Source organism: Pristiophorus japonicus, chromosome 12 (genome assembly GCF_044704955.1).
Source record: "Pristiophorus japonicus isolate sPriJap1 chromosome 12, sPriJap1.hap1, whole genome shotgun sequence".
Taxonomy (NCBI): Eukaryota; Metazoa; Chordata; class Chondrichthyes; family Pristiophoridae; genus Pristiophorus; species Pristiophorus japonicus.
The window spans coordinates 140,215,729-140,238,780 of NC_091988.1; the positions used below are offsets into that span (position 1 = coordinate 140,215,729).

Consider the following 23,052-nt stretch of genomic DNA (forward strand, 5'->3'; position numbering starts at 1 on the left):
AATGTGAGAGATACTTTGAAATGCCAAGATGTAATGATTCAGACCACAAGAGATCTTGTTCTTGTTCCATTATTCTGAAGAGAAAATTTCAAAATATTTTTACTATAGGTTAGTCTTGCCTTTAAAATGTATGAAAGTTGTAAGACTTCATGTCACCAATAATCATGACCTGTGCCTGTCACATGACCACAGTCTTGTTACTGTGACTTCTGTGAAAGGCCATCTAGCTTACAGTTGACATTGAGTGAGATACTACACGTTCAAGGCTTGTAATCTGGACAATATGGCATTCAGAAAAGCAGCTACTGGCATTCTGTATGCATGGAATCTTCTAAATCCTTTTTTTATCTCCAGTGTTTCTTAGCTCTGGCGCCAACAGGGTATATATAGCTGCTTTATGTTCTGACATAGAAAGTGTAATAGCTCAATAGAAATGCGCCCTTTGCTGTTCCAATTTCTAATCAATCTGAATTCCTACTCTCTCAGATAACTATAGCATATATATATTTTTGATCAGTAACTGCAGTTACCTAAAATAACATTAAAACAGCATTGTATTTGGAAAACACTTTGGTGATAAAGCCTAGGTTTTATTTTAATGCTCCATTTCTCTTGCAGTCTGAATGATTACATCTTGATTTTCTCCGTGGCCTTCAGTGGGAGACTGAATATCTTGTTTCTTTCAGTTGTTCAAAAGCAATTTTGTTATGTCTCTCTCTCTAACCAGCAGCTGCTATGTCTTAATTGTAAGGACTCTACCCTCAGTCATTCTTTATCTAGTGATAGATATTCTTGGTCTCTATCTCCTCTGACCTCAGATGGAACTCTCACAGCTCCAGCTTTAGCTGCCTCAAAAAAGGTTTGTTTCCTCTTTTGTGCCCAGCATTTCTTCCTTCAACCACAGTTAACTCCCTATAAAGCCAAAGTCTGTCATATATGGCGAGGCTACTCTAACAATGCTCCCACATTCCTGGACAAGATACAAGGAAAAGCCTATTACCTGAAAGACACACCCTTTTTCACCTCCAGCCTTTAACTTCTTATCTCTATTGCAAACATATTTGTGTCAATACTGTTATGATTACCCCGACTCAGTGTTCACTGCCTCCAATGCCTTGGCACATTTTGTTACTTTAAAGGCGCTCCATTAATGCGAGTTGTTATTGCTGATAATCTTATGCTCATAAAGGAAGCATTTTAGACATTCTGCCTCCTCTCTCTATCCTTTCTGTGTTAAAATCCAGACTCCTCTCAGAGTCTACTATAGGTGCAACGTCCCGAATCCGGAACTCCGAAATCCAGAATTATTGTCTGAAAACCGTACATTTTTGAGGCAAAACCCAAAATCCAATAAAATCAAGTCTGAAATCCGGAATCCTTGACCAAATCCGTGCCGGATTTCAGGTTTTACAGAATTTCAGACCTTGCCGCTCAAAAACCGGCACAGATTCGGTCAAGGTTTCCTGATTTCAGACTATTGATTTTCTTGTCTGAAATCCGGAAAAACCCAAAAACTGGAGTGGAATCGGTCCTGAGGATTCTGGATTTCTGACGTGGTACCTGTACTCTAATTAATTCTGTCCCAGATTCACAAAACTATTACATTTATTTCCTTTGGTATTTTATTGTTCCTAAAGTGCTTCACATAAGGTGATACCTGGAATAAGGAGCATCAGTTATGAGGAGAGACCAGAGCAACTAGAGCTCTTATGACAGAGAGGGTTAAGAAGAGAGTAGATGGAAGTGTTGAACTGAATAGGGAAAAATATTTCCACTCGTCGCTGACTTGGTCACGAGGACATAAATTTAAGATCATCATCAAAAAAAGAAAAGCAGAGATGAAGCTTTTGTTATATTGAGGGTTGTTAGGTCATGGATGCCTTACTCGAAACAGTGGTGGAAACAGAATCCATAATACCTTTTAAAAGGGAATAGATAAAGAAAAAAATGTAAAAGATATAGGGAAAAAGCAGGGGAATGGAATTAATTTGGTGGCTCTTCCAGAGGGCTGGGAAGCATAATGGGCTGAATGCTCTCTTTTGGTTGTCGTAAAATGCCTTATTTACCTGTCTTTTCCTATTTTCAACCTTCTTGATGAACAGCACTAAGAGCATTGGCACATCAAATTGGTTTCTCAATTAAAAAATACAGAACTGAATCAAGAACAGAATTCCCGTACATATGGGATTGTTATACAAATCTACAGTTCCAAAAATAACATTTGTTGAGACAAAGTAACTGCCAAATGAGATAGTGGAAGAATAACAAAGGTTTAGTTCAGTTCAATCTGGGCTGATCAGTGTTGGGGTTGTCCGGAAACCGGAAAATGTTCCGAAATTTTGACTTCCCCGCCTCGGCAGCCTGACCTCGCCTGACCTCCCCCCGCCTCAGTCCAACCTCCAGCCGCCCGACCTCGGCCTGACCGACCTCCCCCAGCCTCAGTCCAACCTCCAGCCGCCCGACCTTGGCCCGACCGACCTCCCTCAGCCTGACCTCGCCTGGCCTCCCCCCGGCCTCTCTCCGCCCCCCTGCCAACCGACCTCGGCCTGACCGACCTCCCCCCGCCTCAGTCCGACCTCACCCTGACCTCGCCTGGCCTCCCCCCGCCTCAGTCCAACCTCCAGCCGCCCGACCTCGGCCCGACCGACCTCCCTCAGCCTGACATCGCCTGGCCTCCCCCCGGCCTCTCTCCGCTCCCCCCCCGCCAACCGACCTCGGCCTGACCGACCTCCCCCAGCCTCACCCTGACCTCGCCTGGCCTCCCCCCACCTCAGTCCAACTCCGGCCGCCCGACCTCGGCCCGACCGACCTCCCCCAGCCTCAGCCTGACCTCGCCTGGCCTCCTCCCGCCTCAGCCTGACCTTGCCTGACCGACCTCCCCCAGCCTCAGCCTGACCTCGCCTGGCCTCCCCTCGCCTCAGTCCAACCTCCAGCCGCCCGACCTCGGCCTGACCGACCTCCCCCAGCCTCAGCCTGACCTCCCCTGGCCTCCCCCCGCCTCAGTCCAACCTCCAGCCGCCCGACCTCGGCCCGACCGACCTCCCCCAGCCTCAGCCTGACCTCGCCTGGCCTCCCCCCGCCTCAGTCCAACCTCCAGCCGTCCAACCTCCAGCCGCCCGACCTCGGCCTGACCGACCTCCGCCTGACTCCACCTCTGCCTGGCCTCTCCCAATCTCCCCCGGCCTCTTCCCCCCCCCCCCCCCCCCCCCGCACCGACCTCTGATGGCCCGACCAACCAACTGACCCCCCCCACCTACCTTCCTCGGCCCAGACAAAGACGTCCGAAATTCGGAAAAACCCGGAATCCCGAACGGCTGAGGTCCCGAAGTTTCCGGATTTCAGACATCGCACCTGTACTATCAACTGACTAGGTAAACTTGAGCTCATCTAAAACTCTGCTGGCCATATCCCAACTCGCACCAAGTCCCACTCACCTATCACCCCCTGTGCCCGCTGACCTACGTTGACTCCCGGTCTGGCAACACCGCAACTTTAAAATTCTCATCCTTGTTTTCAAAGCCCTCCATGGCCTTGCCCCTCCCTATCTCTGTAACCTCCTCTAGCCCTACAACCCTCCGAGATCTCTGTGCTCCTCCAATTCTGTCCTCTTGCGCATCCCCTATTTTAATCGCTACAGCTGTGTCTTCAGCTGTCTAGGCCTTAAGCTCTGGAATTCCCTCCTTAAACCTCTCGGCCTTTCTACCTCTCTCTACTCTTTTTAAGATGCTCCTTAAAACCTATATCGTTGACCTACTTCTTTGACCAAGCTTTTGGTCATCTATTCTACTATCTCCTAATATGGCTCAATGTCAAATATTGTTTGATAACGCTCTTGTGAAGTGCCTTGTGACATTTTACAATGTTAACGGGGCTATATAAATCCAAGTTGTTGTTGCATCTGAGTAAATTTTTGTTTGAGTTCGATCATGGGATTCCAGTCTACCCAGTATGATGACGGTATGGTAAAAAATAAAGAAAAACTTGCATTTATTTAGTGGCTTGCAAGACCACCAGACGCCCCACTGTGTGGGTATTTTTTTTTTCACTGAATCAATAATTGCCTTTGACCATACAACTTTAAGCACTTACATAGGAGGCACTACTTCTGATGGCATGGAAAGGCACTAACAAAGTAGATTTCCACTAAATTAAATTTTTGCCATTTGTGTCATCTATAGGCCGGAATCTTACCAGCCCTGTGAGTGCATGTTTGGAGGCGGGGCCTGCTGTCACAATGGCCCTGATTGACAGCGGGGCGGGATCCCTCTCTGAACCCTTGTCAGTTTCCAAAGTGCCGGGTCTGGCTGTGGTTCACAAAACCAGCACCAAGCGGCGGGCCAGCTAATTAACATCAATAAAAGGTAGTTCAGAGGTAGTTAAAAAGAATTTTTATCAAGTACTTACTATTTTTCCAAGTTTTCCAAGTTATTCAAAGTTTCCTGTCACTCGGGCTTCACATCAGGTAAGTGTGTCGGGTTCTCAATGACTCCTTTGCTTTGAATAGTTGACAGCTGCAGAAGTGGTATAAAAGCTACCATTTCACATCTGTTCATTTTGCAATCTCAGGCTAAAGCCTTCAGGATTTGGAAGACATTTTTTAGCTTTATGCAGTTTGGAAGTGTTTGCAGTGAAATCTCTATCCACTGTCACCTCCTTGGTGCAACCTCTCTCACCATTGACAGATCGCTTCTGTCATCTCAACTTCAGCTGCCATCTATTCCAGCAGCATCAGTGCAATTGCGAAAATCTCACCTTAGTCCTCAGAATCTCACCACGATCAGCCCTAACACCAACATTACTAAACACACCAGCAGCACCAACTACAACACCAACCTTCTCCGCAATCACAGAATGCTGCACAGGACACCAGGCACCAACACCCAACCGAATTGCTGCTTCGGACACCAAGAATGATCTCATCATGTCCACATTTACTTCATTTGATGCTGTGCACCCTGGCTGCCACATGATGCCATCAGGCTGGTACTACCCCACACCAGCACCATAAAGCATTCTCTGCAATGACCAAACCATTCCTTTCACACTCATCGCCATTATGGGGGGGTACCCTTGTGTCTCACCGTTCACTACAACTCACTAAGCCACTTCCAAAGGTTCACACAAATCTTTCCAAGAACGCAAAGGGTTCAAAATAAAGATTTTAATGTTTGCCAACACATTAGCAGAAACTCTACAGAACATTGGCTAAAAGACCCAAGTGCCTACTCTTGTGTGTTGTTAGTTGGTAAGCTTGGACACGGATGAAGGCAAGTGTGAAAGATGGCTGGTGAGATGGGGATGTCATAATATAGATAGATAGAGAGGGACGGGTGGAAGTGCATGGTAAGTTGGTGTGAGTTAGGATGAGCAGAGTAGGATAGGGAAGGCAGAGTGATGGGGATGTGATGAGTGGCACCACAGGATGAGGTCGAGTGTGGCTTTGCAGTATCATTTCATGATCCTCTGAGATCATTGAAAGGTTTGCACCACTGCAGCCTGGTCCTCCTGACGACATCCCTGCTTGTTGCTCTCCTGTGCAATGTGCAATCAGGCTGTGTTGGTGTCCTAGGGAGGTCTCTTCCACCCATTGGAAGGGAAGAGAACCTCCCCTGCATGCTGTGACTCCCTCCATAAGCACCTGGAGGGAGTCATGGGAGAGCCTGGGTGCAGCGTGCACCTTTGTGCACCTGTCAGTGTTTGCAGAACACTGACTGAACAACTGTCAAAATCAATGTGAGCATGGTCCCTTTAAGGAAACGGCTGATGACGCATTATCAATTGATGTCATCAGATCCGCTTTCTTCAGTTGGCCGGGAATCTCGCAGAGCGGGCTTAACCAGCCCCATCAACACAAGATTCTTCACACAGTGTGGGCTGGAACCAGGAGCGGCTTCACCATCCTCCACTGACCCCGGCCGTCCCGGACTGGCCATGCCTGGAGAGATCGCTGCCATAGTGTCAGATGGAAGCCAATTTATTCATTTTTTCTGCTAAATAAAATGGAGTTTGCTATAAATAGGATGTAAATGACCGGTAGGCTGGACTAAGAGCAGCTAGATTTAATTTCAGGTTTGTTGAATTGTAGTTGGGAGATAGTCATGCTGCTAAACTGTCTATTATAAGCAAACAATACAAGCCGTGGGTACGAACGATGAATAGAAATGGTTTTGCCTTGTGATAAACATGTAGCGATATAACAGGGTGCATTTTGGTAGGTAGAGTAAGGAAGCCAAATACTCCTTGGAAAGTAAGAGTAAATGGGGAAGATGAGCAAAGGGATCTAGGGAGTACAGATACACAACTCACTAAATGTAGCAACGTAGGTTAATAAGGCCATAAAAAAGCAAACAAAGCCCTGGGGCTAATTTCTGGAGAGATAGAATTGACAAGCAGCGAAGTTATGTTAAACTTGTATAGAACTGGTTAGACCACACTTCGAGTACTGTGAACAGTTCTGATGACCATATTCTAAAAAGGATAGAGACACTGGCAAAAGATTTACAAGGATGATACCAGAACTGAGAGGTTCTACCTGTCGGGAAAGATTTAACAGGCCAGGGCTCTTTTCTCTAGAAAAGAGATGGCTGAGAGGTGACCTGATAGAGGCCTGTATTATTATGAAAGGGTTGGATAAGGTCGACGTAGAGAAGATGATTCCACTTGTGTGAGAGTTCAGAACTAGTGGCCATAAATATAAGATAGTCACTAATAAGTCCAATAAAGAATTCAGGAACAACTTCCTTACCCAGAAAGTGATTAGAATGTGGAACTCGCTACCACAAGGAGTAGTTGCGACGACTAACATAGATGCATTTAAGGGGAAGCTAGATAAACACATGAGGAAGAAAGGAATAGAAGGTTAAGTTGATACGGTTAGATAAAATAGGGTGGGAGGAGGCTCATGTAGAGCATAAACTCCGGGGAGCAGGGAGCGGAAGGAGCAGCACGTGCTGGAGCAGGAGAGCAACGGCAGTGAAAAGGGACGTCATCAAGGTCCAGGTCAGTGATTGGAGCGTGGGCAGGTACTGAAGGAGCAGCGAGGTCAGGGCGAAGGGGTGGCGAGAGATTGTAGAGGGATATGATCGAGGCCCAGGAGAGGCGTGAGTTCGGGGCCCAGAAGAGGCGAGAGCCCAGGGGCAGCACGGCCAGCCCACACTGCAATATATGTGCGCACTAGGTCCGTGCAGCAGAGCTGGTCTCCAGTCGTTTTGGGTAACCCTTGCCACTGGACCAAGACCTAGCTCTGTCAAGCCCGTGTGGTGGCTGGTGTGCAACGGCCACCACACGTTAAAAAAAATCCAAGCACAGGCATCTTCCACCCTTCAAGATTTAGTTCGGATCTGGAATTTTAGGTCCATCATTGAAACACCTGTGAACTTTTTGATGTGGAAGCAAGTCATCCTCGATTCGAGGGACTACCTATGATGATGAAACACCAGCATGAACCAGTTGGGCAGAATGGCCTATTTTGTGCTGTACATGTAAAGTAATATGGTAATAAACAGATTGCACTCTGATAAAGTTAAGATTTAAATATTTTACATTATTATCTTTGTATTATATGAAAAGACTTCAATCATTTCTCTTGATATGTTTTGCTTTATATTTGTTTTAGCTTTGGAACAACAATGTGATGAGCATCGTAAACGAGCCAAAGAATTAAAGCACAAATCCCAGCACCTAAACAATGTTCTCATGACCTTAACTCCAATTGCAGCAGCACCTCCTTCAAAACGGCCTCGCCTTACAAGGGCAACATCGGGACCAGCAACAATACAAGCTCATATGATCACAACCTCACAGTCAGGCCAGATTACACTGACTTCTGGAGTGCCTCTGTCTCAACTAACAAACCTAGGAAAAATGGCAACATTATCCACCATTCCAGTCTCTGCAGTTGGTAAGATTTCACCACAAACGACAACATTTACTGCCACAGCTTCACCACTGATTGGAGGGTACAGTGTTCTGGCAGCGTCAAGTTCTGGCATACCTAATACAGTTGAGATCCACCCGGATGCATCCAATCTGGCAGTCCTTAGCACAGCTGCCATCCAGGATGGTAACACAGTGTTGAAAGTAGTCAGCCCAATCCAGCTGTTCACTACAGTCCCTGGCCTCAACGCTGCGCTCCATAATGCTACCCAGATGGCATCCATTGGAAGCACACTTATGGCTGTGCCATCGGGCACTGTTGAAACCACATCAGGAGAAGGACATGCCACGATACAGATCACATCAATAAGTGAAGAACACGAACAGAAACCATAGTCTTGGAATAATGCTTCACATTGTTGTTAGAATATTTTTATTGTTGTTACTGAATGTAACTTTTGAGAGGAGTACAAGGATGGGTTTTGTTACGCTGTGGTTAAACCTACACAGCGCCACCAAGTGGTAACAATTGGTTAAAATGGAAACAGCAAAATCATGGAGCAGAGGCAAGTAAGTGTCTCAACTCTTTCAGACTTTGTCTTAAGTACAAAAATAAAGACATTTATCAGAAAGGCTTGGTAGAGTTGTTTATAATGCATTTTACAGAGCTTTGCACTGTATTTTGTGTGCTTTAATACCTAATTACACTCAAAATATCGTCTTGTGGTTGCTTTAAAGAAATCATTAATTGACTGTATTAATGGCAGTTTTTCTTTACAATAGGTGCTCTCACTGTTTTCTAACAATTACTTTACTGTATTGTGCTGTTTGGATAATCACATGACTAATATGGAGAATTTGTAAATATCCGGCTGTTGTCATTTGTTTACAGCCCAATATTGTACAATCGTTATTGTATTTAGAATAAGGCTGGTACATGATTGCAAAGATTTAGGATTTTGTCACATATGAAAAGCTAACCAGGCAAATACAAACAAATGGGTACACTATGAGCAAACTGAATTTTTCAAAAAATGGATTTGAATATTGTGTGCAAAAGAATTATTGCATTTGCGCTTTAGTGGCAGCCACAACATAAGGTGCCATTTATATTCCTGGTGAAAATGTGGTTATTTGAATGTATGGGCTATACAAAACAAACTGATGTAGCAATGTTTCTTTTGCAAAAGTGTTTCTACAGCAAGTTACGAGTTTCACATCGTATACTTTTTTTTACACTGCAGTATGTTTATTAAAATGATCAGATCAACACTTGTAAGCTAAACCGGTGTAAAGAAATGGAACGGAAATATTATAATGTCACTGTTTTTCCTCTCTCCCCACATTAAATTGAAAAGCATATTTTCCTGTTCAGGATCTTCGAACTTTCTACAATTTTTCAAGAAATTCTGCCTGTGTTGCATATGTGTGGTCTCATTTTAGACTATAAATATCATCATTTGAGAAATCTCAGCTGGACAATGTCCTGACCTTTTAAGTTTTAAGTTCATCATATTTTCTTTAACACCAAAATTCAAATCTTTTTCTGCCATTCTGGACACACAAATGTCCGCAAATAACCATGAGATTAATCACCAGTCAATTTATGATTGGAGGGTAAACTGTTGCGTCAAATCCTTTGGCTGAAAGAAGACTGCCTATTCTCAGTTTTGTAGTACAGTTAATTAAGACGTATTTAAGACTATTGCTTCACAATTAAACAGATTTTCAATTCTTCCCTTGCCCCTTATGAAGTTCTCTTAAAACAGTGGGCGAGTGAACTGTTTCTGAGCCGGTTCTTGAACTGGCTGCAGTGAGATATATGAGAGCAACCTTGTGATAGCTTTCCCGCAGATGGGATATTTCCCCTTTCAAGGAATAGGTTGGCCTACGTTCATCTCCTCTTCACTTTACAGTACCTGAGATTAGTAGCACAGCAGAGTGAGCGGAAGATTGCTGGCACAGACCCATAATACCACAATGTATTGAATAACAGATACACTGGGAATGAGTGATAAGATGATGTGGCTCTCCAATCAACCAAACCCTGAGATGGCATTACAGTCTACAACTCATTCAATGGTACCTTTTATTTTATATAATGTCTATATGAAGTCTCTGGGTAATAAGTATAACAGTTTTGTGTTTTTTTTAATCAGGGTTTGGTTGCATTTTTTTGTGAAGAGTACCAATGCTTCTGGCTGTATTTCAGGAGTGTTCCAGGTTCTTGCAATGCCAAGAGAACCTTCAGAAAAGGATATTTAATTCCTTTGTGAAAATAATTTGTAAAAAAATTGCAGGGAAATGCTGTGTATTCCTTTGGTATTTATTTCTCTGTTAGCATTTTTTCCCTTGTAAAAAAAAAAGAAAAACTGATCACTTTAAAGTGAATAATGAAACTGTTTAATATAACACAAGAAATTTCAACAGAGCTTTCATTAGAGATTTCAAAATCACTTTAAAACACAAAGAAAAAGTTGCATTTATTAGCACCTTATCATGTTGAACTGTCTCAAAACGTAATCTAGTTGTTCCATTCATTTGGAGAGGGTGGCAGATGTCTGAAGGGCTGGAGGCTTCTTTTCTGGTAAAGCATGAAAAGAAATTGCATTGGTTAAATCTGATTGAAGATGTTGGGAAATGAGAGACTGATGGAGAAAGAAAGTGGGAGTCAGTTATTATTGATTGCGATGTTATTGTACAAAATGTGAATGCTCCAGAATCGGATAACTGTATGTGAAAACAGAATGTGATTAAAAGTGTTTCAGTTGAAACTTATTTGGGTGGAGGGGGAACCTCAAAGTTTTGTAAATAAAATAAAAATTGTGTAACAAAGATACTTTTTGCAAAAACTCCATTGCATAATGGTTCTCGTTCTATATTTGTGCCTGTTGGTTGATTCTCATGCGGTTGCTGTACTGTACTATTTTGTCTGTGGCCAAAAAGCCATTTTTCCATTTTGTACAAACTTTTACTGGCATACAATGGGTAACTCAAAGTGGTGAAATAATAAAAAAAAAGTTTATGTCTTGCTTTGAAAGAAATGCAGACTTTTTGGGGGCAAGACTAAGTGGAAAGATCAATAAATAAATTAACTAGCATATGTATGGCGTTGCTCAGGATGAGCCAGGGAATATGCTTTTTAATGTTATGCCATGTAATACACAAATCAGGGCCACTGACTTACTGTGACTGAATAAGAAATTCCATTTTATGATATTTTTACTGATGCCTTGGGTATTGAATTCTGCAGCTGTCCATTTTTCTATGATAACAGTAAATGAATGGCCTTTATTTATGTTTTATATTATCTTTTACCATTTTGAAAGCTGAGGATATCCAGTAAGATATGTAAAATGTACCCATTGGAGGTAGGGTCTTGTGCTCCAATTTATTATTAATAATAACTTTTATTTATATAGCGCCTTTAACGTAGTAAAATTTCCATGCAGTGAGTTGCACCACTTTTACAACAATGGAAAACTGGATGTGGGTACTAATGGTCTGGAGAGGTATTTATGCCAGAATTCCTGTGTCATCTCATTTGCATATCCATTGGAGTAGTAATTGGTGTAAAACAGGAGTAATCTGTTGGTGTGTATGGAAATTAGAGTGCAGCCTTTAAAAAGTCAGTTCTACCAGAAAATTGCAACGGCATGCTGGGGGAGCAGCAGGTAAGTAAGGAACAATGCTTGGTTCACTCACTTGTCTGTCAGCTAGCCTCATAAATGCTTTTTTTTATGCCACCTTTCAAGAGTGCCCAACACAGGAGCAGCTGGCAGAGGCCATCAAATAAAGGACCATGGCATAGAACAGAAGCAGAGAAGAAGACGCCATAATTTCACTGGGTCTAACCTGCAAACCCTCCTACATGAAATTAAGGTCAGGAAACACAAACTGCTGGGTATCTGGCAGGAAACCTGCCAAAAATATAACTTGTGGCATGCGGAGGGAGGTAGCACTAGCAGTAGCACTGAGTAACAACTCTCAGGACTGCAGAAAAATACAGCAAAAAGATCAATGACTTAACCAGGTCCGACAAGGTAACAGACTGGCCATGCTCTCTTTTCTTCCTTGGGCACCAGTGCACTCTTCACCCTCTGAAAGTAACAGTAGTGCAACTAACCCTTCACAGTGCACTCTGGTTAAGGAGCACACTAACTTGAGATCTCACAGTATGTCTACACACATTCCCTAACAGCACTTACTTGTATGCACAACTTTAAAAGACTTTCCTTCACTTTAACAGAGTTATGCCAGATCTTTTCAGCTCTTCCATGCCATATCACATATACTTAATTGCTACCCTTCAAATTTACTCATTCTATCAGATGAAAATGTGCACATTACCCAGGCGGGTGCATCTACAATCTGAAGCACCTCAGCCAATGAGAGAGGTCAGTGGAACCCATGGGGAGGCACTCTGCTCCTGCTGTGAGAGATGGTGATGTCAGGGGCATTGTGCCAGCATCAGGTTAATATTTTGTGATTAGTTCCTGGAAAATAAGTAAATGCTCTTTTTCTTCAATAAATAATTACCACAATGCATAAATAAATACATGGTTATTTTAATCAAATTTATTTTAAATTTTAATCAGCAATTTGTGCATCTTTTGGAAGGGTGTGGTATATAACAAATGTGCACTGTGAATGGCCACTCTTGCAGTCAAGCAAACACTCAGAAATTACATCAGAAACCATTATTTAGCTCGAGTAAGCATTTTTTGGATCAAATATTGATAAAGTAGTTTAGTAGTATTTCAGTCATTGCATCTGTATAAATTAATTTTATGCATTCAATGATTTGTTTTCTGAACAGTCAATGTAAATAATGTGAGTCTTTCTGCCGATCTGTCGCTTTATGTATCTCAGCCCTCTGAAGGCAACACTGCTATTATCCTTTATTTAAAAGTTTACTTGATAACCTATTGAAAGTCATCATCTAGTTTCTTTGAAACCATTTTCAAAAACACACAAACTGAAATACTTTATGCACAAAGATACAAATCGAATCTCACTGGAAATAAATAAATTGTAGATTTTGAAATTTGAGAAGTAAAAGCTTCCCAAGGTGTGTAATCAATACTATCCATAATTTTGAAGTCAGTCGCTCTCTCTCTTGCATGTGCATGTATACACACACACATAAAGTAACTGGTGCAATTAAAGGTTAAAGAAAGATTTTTCCAGCAGTTCTGAAATATTGCTACAGTCGCACCTTGGAAAGTTATGTACATGGCACATGCTGAGACTAAAGAACCCAACTTTAGATAAACAAAGTCATAGTTGTGGGCAATAATATCAATCTAAACCCAAGATTTTGAATGGTGCTGACTGCTGAGACCTTCAAATAAAAACATTAATGAAACTACTCAAAGATACAAAAGATAACTTTGTCGTGAATTTAAACATGTTATTATGAAATGTGAATTTTTTATGTTTTTTGGGCTGCAAGCTTTATTTTGGACGTTAGAAATTGCAATTACTGAGGAAAAGCTGATGGCCAATTTTTTTTCGAAATGATTTGAATGATTCAATGTGCTTAGTTTCTTCGGATGCATCAGTAGCAATTTGCCAGACAATTGGAGAAAATGTTTCCTTTCAGCCTGTTAGGTGTGTTTTTCAACATTTTATTGGTAGGTTCTCCTAACTGGTCATTCAGGATTAGTTGCTTTTTTATAATCACTCATAGTTTTTACTGGTAGTTGTGTAGCTGATTTTGTTGCTTTTGATTCCTTTCTTCCCGATTTCTTCAATTCTAATTTGCTGCTGTTTTACTTTGAGCCAATCAACAAAGTGTGACAATTAAAAGTCAGTGTGATCGTTACACGTGTCAAACTTGGCTCAGTGCAAGCATTCTTGCCTCTGAGTCAGGCTGAGGCCCCAATGTGCACACACAAGATAGCATGGCACTTTTCAAAGAAGAGCAGGGAGTTCTCCCAGTGTCCTGGCCAATATTTACCCCTCAAGAAGCATCACGAAAAACAGATTAGCTGGTTATCTTCTCGTTGATGTTACAAAAGAGACTGAAGTTGAGGTACTTCATTGGTTATGAAGCACCTGAAGCATTCTTAGGTCATAAAAGTTACTGTATAAATGCATTCATTCATACAGGAAGTTGATGCTTTCTGTGAAACTTTTTTTCTGTATAAATATATATTAGTCGATCTCTTGTGGTGTTGCACATGGTAAATCAGAAAATATTGTCACTCTCTTAGCTGTCCCTATGTTTTTATTTCTCTCTTTTCTCTCTTTCGCTCTCTTCTTTGCTCTGCTCTGTCCTTTCCCTTTTATTAGGTGGGAAGTGCTAGGTAGCATGGCATGGTCTGGCAGGGAAAGTAATGGTGGCGGGCTGCATTTCCAGCGGGGCGGGGGGGGTGGCAAGTATATTATAGCCTTTAATGGCTCCCTTCCTGTACCCTCTCCCTATCAGTTGTGCTCCACCTCCTTGCTAGTGATATACTCTGTCATACACAATAGTTGCTATTTTAAAATAATGTGGCACATTTAATACCTAAAAGGCCTATCACAGTGCCACCTAGAGGAGTAACAGATATGAGATGATTTGCTTTATCAGGGCTCTAGTACAGGCATGAACTTGATTGAGTCCTATCTCGGCGACTGTGCATGGGTTCTTGATGGGTGTCATGAGCCACATGTACAGGGAATGCCTCTTGTCCCAAGCAGCCAGCGTTTGACCCAATGGTCTGGATGAAAGAGAAGGGTAAATGAGGACTGGCTCAGTATGATGGCATCATGACAGCTGCTAAGAGACCTGACATAGACCTGCATAATGTGCTGCATGATGTCGCACACCAGTTGCAGGTTCAGTGTGGAAAACCTTCCTGTTCATATATGCACCAGGGTCTTGCGTTGGAGCACGCAAGGTTATAATTCCCTGCATCTGAGGGAAGCCTGCAAACCCAGCTAATCCCACAGTCCTGTTTTCCAGCTTTATAGTTTCTATAGAAAAGGAAATTAAGTTGTTGGTTCTGGTGATGGGTGCTTCTGTCACGTCCTTGATGTGGGCATGCATAGCTGAGTGACTAATGTTGCTAATGTCACCTACTGCATCCTGAAATGACCACAGGCATAAAACTTCAGGACAAGCATGATCTGCTGATGCCTCCAGACCTATCCAGGAAGTGGAAGCATTGTTTCAGGATGCTGATGGTTTGCTCTATGGAGGAATAACACTGATTTTATCTCATCTCAGCGTTTGTGCACAGGTTCTAGACAGGTGTCATGCTGGGGGATAGTGCTTGTCCCCAAGCAGTCAGCCTCTGACCTGTTGGTCTGGGCGAAAAAGAGAGGAATTGAGAACTGTCACGGGATGAAAATGTTGTGGCAACTCCCAGGATATGTGGCACACACCTGCATGATGCATTCATGTTGTGGCACACTAGCTGCATGTCAAGAAGTGGAAACCTTTCCTGTTGGTGTTGGACCTTGCCGGACTATTTGTGTACAGTTGATAATGCCTTACATCTGGGGCGAGCCTGCATTCCTGGCAAAGCCCAGAGTCGTGTCTTCCTGCTTTGTTGCCTCCATAGGGAAGTGGATGAATTTGTTCAACCACTGTGACGTAATGTGCATCCATCACCTGCTTGCACAGCAGACTGACTAATGTTGCTAATGTCACCTACTGCAGCCTAAAATGACCCCAAGGCGTAAAAATGTAGGGCTACAGTCACCTTCAGAGCCACAGGGAAGATGAGCATGACCTAGCACTTGGTTGTAGTTGATAAGCAGCAGGTGACTTAACTCTGTGACAACCTCCTTGATCAAGCAAAGCCTCCTCATACACTGCTCATCACTAAACTGCAGGCATGAAGTCTTGGGGCTAGACTTTCCATTGGGATCTATTTTGGCCAAAAGTGTGTGATATTTCTGGCATTAGTAATATTATTTTTTGGGATCGTTGGAATATCGCCCATTTTAAAAACCGCTAGTTTTGATTTTTTTAAATTTGGGCATTAGCCATAGCGATGTAAAATGGGTGTTAGCGATTTATTCCGTCGTGCAAGGCCGGTGTCCATAGCAATGGCTGTTCTGCGCATGCGTGTTTTTTTTTAGGTGATAAACTTTTCCTGCGGTGGTCGGGTCATCTGCACATGCGCAGAAAAGAGAGAGAGTCGAGTATGGTTAGAAAGCTGGTTTTATTGATTGAATATTGAAGAATTGTTTTTTGAGGGGGATAACTGAAAATATCGTAGAGGAGGCCATGTTGAGCGATGTTGGAGAGGCAGAGGAGGTGGGTGAAGGGAGTGATCTGGGTGAGGTGAGAGAGGAGGGGTGACAGAAGGCATGCCAAGCATTTTTCAGAGGAGGCAAATGCTGCCCTCTACGAGGTGGAAACTTGGGCCCAATTGCGCCGTGGTGGTCGTGGGAAACCACCCCCCAGGGTTTATCAAAGAATATGGGCGGAGATCGCCGAAGTGGTCTCATCGGCAGCATATGATGTCCGTGAGCCGAACCAGTGCCAGAAGCACTGGAAATACCTTGTTAGTTCCAGAAGAGTAAGTATTAAATTTATTAAAATTATAAATTGTAATGATGCGATGACTCATTAATTCAAATGTAGATCTGCTGGATTGTAATTAAGCTGGTAAGCTTGGTGTCACGCATTAGTTCCTAACCTCGATCTTATTGAATTTATTCTCAGACCATAAATATAACCATGCATTCAATTGCATACAAAGCGTATTAGCATATAACATTAACGATGAATAGCAAGGGCGATGACTAATTGTGGATTATGTGTGTGTTGTGTAATAGCATCTATTAATATCTGTAATAGTACCTAGGCAATGAGCTTATGCCGTGCTCTTGTCACCTTTGCAGAGGAAACTCAAAAAACCAGGCAGAGGCAGACTGGAGGAGGACCGGCAGATCTGTGCAATTCACCGACTTCGAGGAGCGATTGTTGGTGTTAATGGGGGTCCACTATTGTTCAGTTACCTGTGGTGGTGCTGAACCTGTTCTTGTGCCACGTGAAAATGTATAAACCATTGGTGATTTAAAGTAATTTAATGCCATTTCAGTAGAATATATGATTGATGTTATGTTACGTAATTAATGATGGGATCATAGTACAGAATCTGCATTGCATTACAATCATGATGTTAATTATGCAGTAGTGTTGTTCCTGGTACATATGCCTGCATATCGTAAGCATTCTCATGTCACCCTGGCCTCCCCTTCTCTTCTACTAACCTCATTTATGTTTTCTAGGTCACCAGGCTTCGCAGACTCTCCAGCCTTCCCAGGCTCTCCAGCCTTCCTAGGGTGTATCTGGAGGCGATGAGGCAAGAGCCTCTCCTTTGCTTGTGCAAGTGCTCTTGTCCACCGAGGACAGTAAAGAGGTGGAAGAAGAGCCTGCAGCAGGTTCTTCCAATGTTCCTGTGGCCACGTCCTTGTCCACCGGGGAAGCAGTGGAGCCAAGATCCTTGCAGCAGGGCACCCCGAGTGGTTCAATGCCTGCACCGACCCCGCGGAGGTTGGTTCGGCGAGGTTGGATTGCTCCCAGACAGGCAGAAATCAACCTGGACATGGTACAACTGTCTCGGACGAGCGTTGACATTGATCGAGAGTTCCTCCAGGCAATGGGCGGGTTAACTGGACACGTTGCCGCTCTGATTGTGATAGTCTCGGAGGAGATGTCGCGGATGGTTGCGGCAATGCAGAGAATAGCCGATTGGGTGGATGCCAGACGGCAGGCTGTGGTCGGAATACGGCACTGCACCCTAAGGTGCCGTACCGCCATTGTCAATGGATGCGAGTCAGGAGGAAGAAGTTGTTTCTGACTCGGAGGATGTTTCTTTGGAAACGTCCTTTCCAGCTTCTCCAGCCTCATCTGTGACTCTGTCACCATCAGCCCTCACAAAGCAGCAGCGCTCGAGGTGCCCTGCTACAAGGTGGCTTGGTGTGGGTAGAAGGGGGGGGGGATGTAAGTGGGAGAGGGGGTTTCAGACCAGGGGTGTAAAGGCAAGGCGAGGCGTGGAAGTAGGGGTGGGGGGCGGGCGATGAGAGACTGTATTTTTTTGTATTACTGTTATTAATAAATTCGTTGACTGTTGGGTGGGTTTTTGTTTTGTTTTTGAAAGTTTGTTATTGTTATACTGTTATATATTATACTGTTACTGTTATTTAAAAATTTTTCACTGTGGGGGTGGAAGGTAGATGGGTGTTTATATATTTGTTAAAAAAAATTAATGAAAAATTTTGTAATCGTTAAATGTTTTTTATTTAACTCAACATTGTTGTGCAGTGTCTTCCAATAACAGAAACATTAAACATCAATACAAAGTTTGCAAAATATGGCGATGACAGGCCAGGCAAGGATGAAATGTACCATAATGCAACTGTAACTGTCACCAACGTAACTTCACGCAAAGCGTTCATTTATAAGCTGCTGACACAACAGTCTTGCAGCTGCAAAACTAGCACTGGGCTTTTCCTGCAGTCTAGGGTGTGGTGGGGCCATGATTTCAACGCCAGCCTGATAGTCCTCCCCAAGGTCCTCGTCCTCCTCTTCCACCTCTCCTCTCTCCTGAGGTGGACCGGCTGTCCCACCTGGCAATTCTTGTTCTCTCCTAATAGCTAAGTTATGAACATGCAGCACACCACAATTAACTCAGCGACCTGCTCAGAGTGGTATTGTAAGCCTCCTGAGTGGTCCAGGCATCTGAAGCGCTGCTTAAGCACTCCCATTGTCTTTTCGACGATACTACATGTGGCTATATGGCTTTCGTTGTAGCGCTTCTCAGCTTCTATCTGGGGCTTACGCAGGGGGTTCATGAGCCAGCTGGCAATGCCATATCCTTTATTCCCAGAATCCAACCACGACCTTATGGCTGACTCTTAAACAGGTCAGAGACAGTGCTCTCATGCAACATGTGCGCATCATGGATGCTCCTTGGAAAATTTGCCATGATTATTTGCTTGTGGTCGACAACAAATTGCACATTCAGAGAGTGGAATCCATTTCAGTTCCGAAACGCCTCTACATCCTGAAAAGGTGCTTTCAGGGGATATGCGTACATTGCTCCCTGCACCTTGGGGAAGTATGCTATTCTAGAAAAATCCAAAGCCCTCTCACTCTGTGCCTCCCTGGTCATAGGGAAGCTTATAAAGTCCATCCTGCGAGGGTATAGGGCTTCAATCACCAGTCGAATGCAGCAATGTGTGGCATGCTGAGAGGTACCGCAAATGTTGCCAGCTGAGGACTGAAAGGCGCCCGATACATAGAAGGATAGTGCTGCAGTAACCATGACCTCAATGGACAGTGCAGTCCTGATGGTGCTTGTAGGCTGCAGATCTCCCTTAATTAGCTGGCATATCTCACATAGAAAATAGGTGCAGGAGTAGGCCATTCGGCCCTTTGAGCCTGCACCACCATTCAATAAGATCATGACTGATCATTCACCTCAGTACCCCTTTCCTGCTTTCTCTCCAAACCCCTTGATCCCTTTAGCTGTAAGGGCCATATCTAACTCCCTCTTGAATATATCTAACGAACTGGCATCAACAACTCTCTGTGGTAGGAATTCCACAGGTTCACAATTCTCTGAGTGAAGAAGTTTCTCCTCATCTCGGTCCTAAATGGCTTACCCCTTATCCTTAGACTGTGACCCCTGGTTTTGGACTTCCCCAACATCAGGAACATTCTTCCTGCATCGAACCTGTCCAATCCCATCAGAATTTAATATGTTTCTATGAGATCCCCTCTCATTCTTCTAAACTCCAGTGAATACAGGCCCAGTTGATCCAGTCTCTCCTCATATGTCAGTCCAGCCATCCCAGGAATCAGTCTGGTGAACCTTCGCTGCACTCCCTCAATAGCAAGAACGTCCTTCCTCAGATTAGAAAAAAACTGAACACAATATTCCAGGTGAGGCCTCACCAAGGCCTGCACAACTGCAGTAAGACCTCCCTGCTCCTATACTCAAATCCCCTAGCTATGAAGGCCAAATTGCCATTTGCCTTCTTCACCGCCTGCTGCACCTGCATGCCAACCTTCAATGACTGATGTACCATGACACCCAGGTCTCGTTGCACCTCCCCTTTTCCTAATCTGCCACCATTCAGATAATATTCTGCCTTCATGTTTTTGCCACCAAAGTGGATAACCTCATATTTAGCCACATAATACTGCATCTGCCATGCATTTTCCCACTCACCTAACCTGTCCAAGTCACCCTGCAGCCTCTTAGTGTCCTCCTCACAGCTCACATCGCCACCAAGCTTAGTGTCATCTGCAACCTTGGAGATATTACACTCAATTCCTTCATCTAAATCATTGATGTATATTGTAAAAAGCTGGGGTCCCAGCACTGAGCCCTGCGGCACCCCACTAGTCACTGCTTGCCATTCTGAAAAGGACCCATTTATCTTGACTCTCTGCTTCCTGTCTGCCAACCAGTTCTCTATCGACGTCAATACATTCGCGCCAATACTATGTGCTTTAATTTTGCACACCAATCTATTGTGTGGGAACTTGTCAAAAGCCTTTTGAAAGTCCAAATACACCACATCCACTGGTTCTCCCTTGTCCACTCTACTAGTTACATCCTCAAAAAATTCCAGAAGATTTGTCAAGCATGATTTCCCTTTCATAAATCCATGCTGACTTGGACCGATCCTGTCACTGCTTTCCAAATGCGTTGCTATATCATCTTTAATAATTGATTCCAATATTTTCCCCACTACCGATGTCAGGCTAACCGGTCTATAATTTCCTGTTTTCTCTCTCCCTTTTTAAAAAGTGGTGTTACATCAGCTACCCACCAGTCCATAGGAACTGATCCAGAGTCGATAGACTGTTGGAAAATGATCCACTATTTCTAGGGCCACTTCCTTAAGTACTCTGGGATGCAGACTATCAGGCCCTGGGGATTTATCGGCCTTCAATCCCATCAATTTCCTGACTAATACCGATTTCCTTCAGTTCCTCCTTCTCGCTAGACCCTCGGTCCCTTAGTACTTCCGGAAAGTTATTTGTGTCTTCCTTAGTGAAGACAGAACCAAAGTATTTGTTCAATTGGTCTGCTATTTCTTTGTTCCCCATTATAAATTCAATTGATTCTCACTGTAAGGGACCTAAGTTTGTCTTCACTAATCTTTTTCTCTTCACATATCTATAGAAGCTTTTGCAGTCAGTTTTTATGTTCCCAGCAAGCTTCCTCTCATACTCTATTTTTCCCTTCCTAATTAAACCCTTTGTCCTCCTCTGCTGAATTCTAAATTTCTTCCAGTCCTCAGGTTTGCTGCCTTTTCTGGCCAATTTATATGCCTCTTCCTTGGATTTAATACTATCCCTAATTTCCCTTGTTAGCCACGGTTGAGCTACCTTCCCCGTTTTATTTTTACCCCAGACAGGGATGTATAGTTGTTGAAGTTCATCCATGTGATCTTTAAATGTTTGCCATTGCCTATCCACCGTCAACCCTTTAAGTATCATTTGCCAGTCTATTCTAGCCAATTCACGTCTCATACCATCGAAGTTACCTTTCCTTAAGTTCAGGACCCAAGTCTCTGAATTAACTGTGTCACTCTCCATCTTAATAAAGAATTCTACCATATTATGGTCACTCTTCCCCAAGGGGCCTCGCACAACAAGATTGCTAATTAGTCCTTTCTAATTACAGTCGAGGATGGCCAGCTCTCACTGATGACCTCCTTTCGGAAGCGCAGTCTCCTAAGGCACATGTTATCAGACAAGTCGAGGTATGATCGCTTATCTCTAAGTGCATTGGGTGTAAGGTCTCCTCCTCCTCAACAGTCTGCCACCTCTTTGATTGGGCACATAATGCTCTTCAATAAACCTCCCATCTCTCGTCTGCAGCATGTGAGTAGTCATCAATACTGGCTGAGATATTACAGGCCCCATTACTATAAATGCCCTATTGTATCTTCAAAATTATTAAATTATCCTCTAAAAACACAATAGAAACTCAAAATTCACCACAATGTGATTAGATGGTTGTTAAGACATTTTAAAACCACCTTAAAAGCACTCTCAAATTACTTCAATGCTCCCATGAACTTGAAGCAGCGTTTTATGAAAAGTCCTCCAAATTACAAAATGGCGCCCATATTGTTGAGTTAAAATCACGTGAGTGCAGCTTTTCTTGAGTTTTTTTGGGTGAGCGATCATTTGGGCAGTATATGGGTGAGATGCCGAAAGTAGCGCTCAGCAATAATCTGGGCGGTATTTGGGCGCTAGTTTCCGTTATAAATAGTCTTCTGGTGGGGCACAAATGTTGACATCAGATTTTATTAAAAAAATATGGGCGGGCGGTTCAGCTAATTCCCGGGGTTAATTGTATGCTGATAGTTATGCCGGCGATAATTAGGCGTTAGTTTTCATTTTTAATCAAAAATGGGCGTTAAACTCAATCTCAGCGGTCAAATGGGCGGTAACTGGGTGATCCCGATGGAAAGTCTGTACACGCTACTGGGATAAGACCTCCTGTGAGCTTCACTCCTACCTCTTCTCCCTGCAGCTACAGGTACGTGGACTCTTGCCTGGTGCTCCTCCTTCTCTTCCTCATTTAGCCACAATGGCATCCCAAACATCAAACTCATAATGCCAACCAGTGGTTTTGCCAGATGCCCATGCTCAAAATTCCAGTGTAGACTGAGCCAGATAGTTTTTTAAAATAAAGGTTAGTATCATCTGCAACAGCAAAAACAGCACACTGTACCCACAAGCCACTGGGCTGTGAAACTGCGGGCTTTTTAGATTGGATGGAAGTTGGATGGTGTGTAATTAGCACATGGTTGACTGTTACTACAGAAATACTCCTGGGTGTATTCAGATGGGGCAATTTAAGTCTTATTTGAGTATATAGCCAGATAAGGGAGGCCACTTTGGGATGTACAGATGTTGAGTTTCCAGATGTTTAAGGTACATGGGAGGAGGTTGTCAGTGTAGAAGTTGAATACACCATTCAATGGACCTGGCTGCAGTACCAAAAATGTAATGATCGCAACATGTCAGGCAGGTTAAGATAGAAACATCGAAATTTACAGCACAGAAGGAGGCCATTTCGACCCATCGTGGCCGACAAAGAGCTGCCCTTGGTCAGCAGCCCTAAAGGTTACATATAAACCTATGAACAATGACGGAAAGGCAAAGAGCACCCAGCCCAACCAGTCCGCCTCACACAACTG

At 43.5% G+C, this 23,052-nt stretch overlaps 2 protein-coding genes across 5 annotated transcripts in view; both read left to right on the plus strand.

The window, feature by feature from the left end:
- The window catches only part of gmeb2 (glucocorticoid modulatory element binding protein 2), a 73,297-nt gene extending 62,305 nt beyond the window's left edge, over positions 1–10,992 (plus strand). For all 4 annotated transcript variants that reach the window (XM_070895990.1, XM_070895993.1, XM_070895992.1 and 1 more), the window contains exon 10: positions 7,616–10,992. In XM_070895990.1, coding sequence (XP_070752091.1) covers positions 7,616–8,271 — 656 coding nt within the window. In that variant the 3' untranslated portion in view covers positions 8,272–10,992. The remainder of the gene's footprint in view (positions 1–7,615) is intronic.
- Positions 10,993–11,685: 693 nt separating this feature from the next.
- Positions 11,686–23,052, plus strand: part of helz2a (helicase with zinc finger 2a) — a 223,040-nt gene continuing 211,673 nt past the window's right edge. The window contains exon 1 of the mRNA XM_070895983.1: positions 11,686–11,757. The gene's annotated coding sequence lies outside the window, so the exon portion shown is untranslated. The remainder of the gene's footprint in view (positions 11,758–23,052) is intronic.